The sequence below is a fragment of the Pinus tabuliformis genome, chromosome 3_1, assembly GCF_031772625.1.
Source record: "Pinus tabuliformis cultivar Carrire ecotype Pingquan chromosome 3_1, CPIR1, whole genome shotgun sequence".
Classification (NCBI taxonomy): Eukaryota; Viridiplantae; Streptophyta; class Pinopsida; order Pinales; family Pinaceae; genus Pinus; species Pinus tabuliformis.
The window spans coordinates 291,700,967-291,708,535 of NC_142301.1; the positions used below are offsets into that span (position 1 = coordinate 291,700,967).

A 7,569-nucleotide genomic window follows, 5' to 3' on the forward strand; every position below is an offset into this window, starting at 1 on the left:
AATGGAAAACTTTTAGGAATGATAAAAAAACAAAAAAGAAAAAAGCCTAAAAGTCTATCTAAAGATTAGCAGGGCACGGATCAGGTTGATGGTGGATTAAGTTTTAAAGTGTTAAAGATGAAAACATAAATGCTTGTAGAATTATTTATATTAGAGACAAAGCCATGTGACTTGATAAAGAAAAGAGAGAAATAACACTAGTGCTACCACCTTTGTGGGAAGGGTATCTAATTGGTGACTTCACTTTTTTAATCTATCAAGACATTATTTAAGCTCCACTTGGTTCATTCTTGTGAGAGAAATGCATGGACCCCAAATGTCTTTGTATTCCAATAAAGCTCCAAGGTCCTCTAAAACTTGCTGTGCTAAGTTATGTTGGTGTCGAGGTCCAAGCCAAAGCTTACAACCTTGAAGTAAATTTCCTCCTCTGAATGATAAGCCCTTTCTCACTTAACTTCATCAGATAGAGCCCATAATCAATGCTTAATGATTGACAAGAAGGAGTTGTGAACAAACTTTTCAATATCTCATGATGACAACTTTTCTTTGGTTTGATGAACCAATTCTTTCCCATGGTGGCCAAAATGTGAAGCCAGGGTAATACGTAAAAGACAGAAGTAAATGGTAGGTAGAGAGTGAGGAGATTCATTACGGAGAGCCAAAATGTCAAAAAAAAAAACATGAAGATAGTAATGGAGATATCCAAATAGGACATTAGACAATGATGGAGGCAAAATCAAATACATTCCATTTACGGTGAATTAATAGCATTACCTTCCATCACGATTTTCACTACATTCGAATTCATCATGCTACAAACTGGATTCATCAATGTCTTGGAGCTTAATCTAGGAAAATTAACACGGTATGGGGAGAGTTTATGGTGGCATGTATTTGCGAGTGATGACGCCTCATCACCCTTACATGAAAAATATCCTATCAAACCTTCAAACCCCTGATATAGGAATCATTGTAATGAATATATTAAATAATAAATTATGATCATAAATATTATTCATGTATAACAAATTGTTATTAAAATTAATGTTCTCAAATATTATGATGAATTTTTTTCATATTTCATTTTAATTAATTGTTTGGTTTATATGATCTCAATGGGGTGTTATAATGGGAATTAAAAGGATCTTAGGGATTTCACATGCCTTCCCGTCACCTCCCTCCACATGCCACCACCTCATGGAAAATTTACAAGACCTTATCTCTGAAGGAGGGTGGCAGAGGTCCCTTAGAAATTTATCCATCTACCCATTTGCGTGAATGGGATTCACTCCAACATGCCCGTCATCCTTAACCACTAGCTTGAGATATGGTTGATCCTTCGACACCTCCTGTTGTTGGTTCCTTAGTCTGTGATGCACTTGGATTCCTGTCTGGTTTCCCAAGAAGTTTTCCTTCCATCTACTTCACTAGCCTTTCCCCCTCCCCTAGTGGATTTTTTTAATGGAGAAGGCTTTGCCCCAAGCTCGCTACAGATGCAACCCACTTGACAAGTTATCGTGGCCTCTTTCTTTCAAAATTTCCACATGCATCTTTTCTCCCATCTCTTCCTAGACTCTCTAACATATTTTTACCTTTGGAAGCCAAAAGTTATCAATGAGCTCATTTCCAACATGGGAGTGGTGATCGTAGCGCTTCAAGGGGCTCTCAAGCACAATAATGAACCAAATCTTTAACCCAGAACTACCATGCTCATATGCCTTAGGACATTCAAGAGGAAATCCATCTCGTGGAAGAGGAAAATCGACAAGAATGGCAGGTAACTCTAGAGTCAAAGTCATGGTTGGCATGATAGCCTCTTGGATTTTGAATACAACAAACTCTCAAGGCTACCAAAACCACTATTTGCTTACAATTGATGTATACTAGTATGTTAAGCTATTGTTGGGGAAGGTTTTGGTTGATAGGGGACAAACTTAGGTCAATCTAATGCACATGCTAAATGACCTCAGAGATCTTATGCTAAATGGGGCAGGGAGGTTTGTCAGGCTCAAGATGGGATCACCACCTACCTACCTCTCCAATTCCACTGCCATGCAACGTTGATAAACAATCCATTAACCTCTATACTTCACTTTCCTCTAGATGCTTAGGTTTCTTATATTCTATCATTTTAGTTCTTGTTCTTCATGCTTACCCATCTAAGTTGTTGATAAGTTATTTTTAGAGTTTATGTATAGTTTATTCTCCATATTTTTTTATTGCATGGTTCACACCCTAGAGCATAGAGGAGAATTGACTCCATGACTTCTTATTAGCAAGGTTCTTTAATGACAATAAATCTACCAATTGAATTAACCCTTAGAACTGCATATGATAATTGATGTATAAATAAACTATTGAAATTATTTAAAATGATTTTCATATTATATTTTATATATGAATGTGATTAAATAAAAAGGATATATATATATATATATATATAGAAAAAAATGTTTATAATAAAATTATTATAAAATATAATTTTATTTTGTGAAAAAAAAAAATTATTATTATATATAAATTAGAAAGGTATATTACCTGACTCATAGGATTTTATTTTACATAGTTTATAAAAATTATGTTCAATAGGTAAGTACAATCAATTGATTATAGGGTTTATTTTTTCCTGTATTCAAGCTTCTAAGATCCATAATGAATTAAACAAAGTCTTTCGGCCAAAAAATTCTCTCATGTGATTTCTACGGAAAAACTTTGTTTAATTGATTATAGGGTTGTTTATTGATTGTTATTTAAAATAAATTGGGTTCCCATTATTAGTTAAAAGGTTTAAAGTTAAATAGAATTCATGAGGGTAGGTTTTTATAGTTTAAATTCATATCGAATGGTGTTATTTGGGAAAGAATTGTACAATGAGGTGTCTAGTATTGTTTTATGTAATTTAAAAATTAAATTATATCACTTGAAAATAATATATTATATAAAAATTATAAATAATATTATAATATTTATTCTATGTCGTTTAATAAAATATAAAATTTAAATATTAATAAATATTTAAAATATTTTTATTTAAATAAAATTATATACAAAATTTCCGATTGAGACTAAAATATGTATATTTTTTATATATATTTATTTAATTAACATTTTTTTTATTTTTTTATTTTTTTCGGATTTTTTCAAGTTAATTTTAATTAAAATTCTACACATAAATTTAAATTTTTTGAGTTTAAGTTGTTTGATTTGTAAAATTAAATACTTCAGGGTTTTCAAAGTATTGAATGTATTTATGTATTCAAAAACTTATTTTAAACAACAAAAAAATTATAATTATGTTTGAAACTATATCACTAGATTCTAATGAAAAGATCATTTCATCTATTAATTAATCTCAGTACACATATAAAATAATATATTATTATTTTAATCATATTTTTAAATGTCAAATAAAATTTACTAAAAATGCAAAATTATTTGCAATTTAAATATACTAATAACAAATAGAAAGTTGTAATGCTATAAAAACCAATGGATTTCTGGATAAAATTAAATAAAAAATGGGTGAAGAGCAATTTGGGAAAAGTTTGATTTATTTGACAATAAATTAATTAAATACTAATTGTTTGATGATATTTTCTTTTATGTGAATTTTACATAAAGATTTTTTTGTCAAACATATTATGGATCATAGAACCCTGAATTCAAAAATTAATTGTTTTGTTTGTATGAAATTATTAAGTATAAAATATGTGTATGGGAAATGGAAAGTTGTAATCCTATAAAAACTAATAGATATCAGATAAAGTTAAATAAAAATAATAATTAGGTAAGAAACAATGTCAAAACAATTTTGATTTAATTGACCATGAGTCAATTAAACATTACTGATTTTGTTTATATGAAATTATTAAGGTATAAAATATGTGTATGAGTAATAATTGGGTTTGTTAGTTAAATTTTTTATTATTTTTTATAATTTATAGATATTTTTTTAAATTATATTGAGTTTATTTTAAGGTTAGTTTGTTTATTAGATAGAAGAAGATTAACCATTTATCACGCGATGTTTATTATTAAGATTGTGTGAATTTTAGAGGCTTTTTGAAATAGTTTTTAATTTTCAAAAATAACTTTTATGGACAACCTCTCCTCATAAAATTTAAACCCAAAACTTAAAAAAAAATAAACTCCATTGTCACGATCTCATTATAATTCAAGAAAAACAGTAAAAGAAATTTTTTTTTATATATATGGTATGGTAATTTTCCCCATTACCCACACCCTAAACTATACACCTAATCTTATGTGTAACCCGCCACATCTTTCACAGACGTATCCCCCTTAAGCATATATTAGTTTACTTAAATACTGGTCAATCCATATAGCGGCACAAACATATAAAACTTAACTATTCTCCTCAATTAAGCTTCCGCAATACCAATGCTTGATATCATATATGTTATTGTGTTGGCTTTGATTGCTTTACCATTCCGATATAAATGTTTAACGCCAAATGGCAGTACGACGGAGCCAGCTCACAACTCTCCGTGGCCAGATGGCTCAACTTCACGTGCTGTCCATGTGTCTTGTGGAGGGTTGACCTGCTCTGGGGTTTGCGCCAGGCCTCCCGCCTAATCCAACGATGGCGATCGCTCACCCTCATCGGACGGCCCAGCTCATTTTAGGGTTTGACATTTCATATATATGTCCACCGGATTCATCATTGGGTTCATTTGCTCCCTTAGCAGCAGCTGAGCTCCTTCGACAGGTTACTCTGCAACCTCCCTGGTTCATCTCTTCCTGCCAGGTACAGGTTCGATCCGCGTTCCCTTTAAGGTTTACACTTACGGTTAGCTTTCAGATTGTTGGTATTCATGTAATCTTCTTATACCCTGACTGTGTTCATTGTTTGCTTACAGTTGGGTACAGGTCCGACGCTGACCACAGCTTGTCTTCCACAGCGTGCCGGAGGGTTTGGCTGCTACGGCACTTACAGGTATGCCTATTTCGCTTACGGTTTCTTTGATGGTGAATTAATGTAATGTTGTGGGGTGATTACAGCTGAGACAGGGCTTGTGTTCTGCCTATTGTCTCAGGTCCGATACAGTGTTCCAAACCCTTGTGCGCTTAATCTGGCGGCCTCATTATGCCGGTCTGTCCAGCATGAGACCCTAGGGTCATGGCTTTCACGCCTTACTTATATTTTTATGTATTTAAATAGCTAGGGTCTCAGATTCGTCTGTCATTGTCTGTTTATTTGGAAGCTCTTTCGAGCTATTGACAGATTTGTAAGGATACGTATGAATTTATGTACTTTTGCAATAGTTAACACCTGCGGCTCACCGCTGTTTCCCGGTCCGGATTTCTTCATGGCTATTGTAATACTTTTTCACAGTTTCTTAACGAACGTTGTTTCCTGAATATAAAGCTATCAATATCTGTTAATGGACAATTGATTCTTCGTTACTGGTGCATATGGGAGTTTGATATTCGGAGTGCCTCGCTGCTGTTCCTTTCTAATACTCGATAATGTTTACAGTTATGATAGTTTCACCGCAATAGGGTTACTATGATTTAGTTCTGGAAGGTTTCACTTGTATTTGTTTTCTACAGTTCGGTTCACATTCTTTATATGCATATATACAGCGACAAGGGTTAGTCCTGCATTCGTGATATGAATGTAGAGTCTACCCTTCCGCGCACAATCTTTGCCGTAATTCCAACTAGCAGGTTAAGATGGCTATTATTCGACTGTATGCTTGCTTTGATGTTTTTAGTTCGATGCTATAACTTAGTTCCTGTACAATATACTCAGATACTTTGGCTTGTTACCTGTGAATGTAACCGTTTCCAAGCCTAATGTTAGGGTTTGACGAGCATCATTGTTATTAACTATACGATGCTTCTCTTTACAGCACTGTTTTCTTATTAATATTCCGCTATACAGCTATTGGTTGGAATGATAGTTTCTGGGTTGTTGGTTTTATATGATATTTCATGCTCACATGGCACTGGCTAATACTGTATCGTTCACGTACCAACATTTCATTTACATTACCTCGTTTTGGCTTACACAGCATTAATCTAATGAACAGTGATACGCAGATAAAATTTGTAACTATAGCCTTGACTTATATATTGTTACCATTTACATGCAAGCTCAGATTCTGTGTCAGTATACTGTATATAGCTAGCCCGGCTTTTCCCGGCTTCTCAGATCTTTACATTCCAGATCTGTGCACTATTAAGGTTTTCTGTTTAGTTTAATACCCTGATTTCCCTACTGTTATTTGGTACCATTTCCTCATACCATTTCCACAGTTCTCAGTTGACTTCATGCTGAGCACATTGTAACTGTGCGAGCTTAAGTGAATACGGTTTACAGATGTGACCACAATCACACCTTTCCATCACAGCTTCTTGGAGAAGAAACTGTAATTTTATCCTAGCTACCATATCACAATAACTTAAAGGAAATAATACAACTTCTGTATCTACTTGTACTCTTCAATACCTGTTCATTTTCTTTAACCAAACTAGAGGAAGCGTACCTGGTTATTCCTGCTACTGAAGTCCTTACTTTCAGAAGTCACCTGTAATGTTTTTGCTCTTAACCTCCCAACCTTGAGATCCACTTGCACTGGATTCTCCCCCCGAGCCGTCTTGCAGGCCTGCAGCCCTCAACAAGACTCATGCACTACTGTGCTGGGTTATCTGGTCACAACCAGACTTAACCTTCTTTTTCCACTCTGCTCTCTCTCTCTCTGGAAATCTCTTCTCTGCCTGTTCATCAACAGCCCAGAGGTTTTCCTCCCAGGACTTTTCCTTGGGTGAGAGGCAGTTGTTTTTCAGTTTCATAACTGATTTATTTTCTTTTAATAGAAAATCCTCCTTTTTGGAGGCTGCCAGCATTTCATCAATACACATGTGCAAAATAGTCTATTATATTCACTTTCAAAATTAACAATGTCTTTTAATAATAACAAGTTACCACTCATACCGTTTTCACCACAGTAATTATCCAGAATTACAAGTTACCGGGGTCATTACATCTTCCCCCCCTGAGATTGGACATCGTCCCGATGTCTATTCTCGTTAAATAAATTCGGGTAAGCCTTTCTGAAAAGTTCCTCGTCTTCCCATGTAGCCTCCTCAGGGCCATAGTGCTGCCACAGCACCTTAATTTGGGTAATAACCCGTTTCCGCAGCCGCACTTCTCTCCGGTCGAGAATGCTCTGTGGTTCGACCAGGACCTCGCCTTCCGGTTCGACCTGCAGACAACCAGTACTTTAATCAATTTCCTATTGAATATAGCTGCATAATCAAAACAACCGGATCAATTCTTACCCGCACATCTTGCCATTGAATAACATGTTTAGGGTCATATACATATTTCTTTAGGACAGAAACATGGAACACATTGTGAATCTTAATATGACTGGGCAAAGCAAGTTGGTAGGCCACTGGCCCCACTCTAGCTAAAATCTGAAACGGTCCAAAGTATCGAGGAGCCAGCTTGGCGCACCCACTCCACTGCAGTGTGCTCCTTCTGGTTTGAATCCTTACAAACACATGGTCACCAACATTGTACTCTGTAAATCTTCTTTT

At 34.6% G+C, this 7,569-nt stretch overlaps 1 protein-coding gene across 2 annotated transcripts; it reads left to right on the plus strand.

Annotated features, from left to right (window-relative positions):
* The first annotated feature begins 4,256 nt into the window (after positions 1-4,256).
* On the plus strand, positions 4,257-5,291 carry LOC149186930 (uncharacterized). 2 transcript variants are annotated; one of them, XM_089412704.1, is made up of 3 exons: positions 4,257-4,774; positions 4,881-4,957; positions 5,058-5,291. In XM_089412704.1, exons 1-3 carry the CDS (start codon positions 4,604-4,606, stop codon positions 5,134-5,136), a joined length of 327 nt encoding a protein of 108 aa, XP_089268830.1. In that variant the 5' UTR covers positions 4,257-4,603; the 3' UTR covers positions 5,137-5,291. The 2 variants fall into 2 exon arrangements, with proteins under 2 accessions (XP_089268830.1, XP_089268831.1); XM_089412705.1 differs by having other exon boundaries at positions 4,257-4,768.
* The last annotated feature ends 2,278 nt before the right edge of the window (positions 5,292-7,569 follow it).

Bases quoted from the DNA above. Each gene is read 5' to 3' on its own strand.
- LOC149186930 (XM_089412704.1), top strand. From the start codon at position 4,604: ATGGCGATCGCTCACCCTCATCGGACGGCCCAGCTCATTTTAGGGTTT. The intron at 4,775-4,880 runs GTTCGATCCGCG...GTTTGCTTACAG, and splicing joins TCTCTTCCTGCCAGGTACAG to TTGGGTACAGGTCCGACGCT. The intron at 4,958-5,057 runs GTATGCCTATTT...CTATTGTCTCAG, and splicing joins GGCTGCTACGGCACTTACAG to GTCCGATACAGTGTTCCAAA.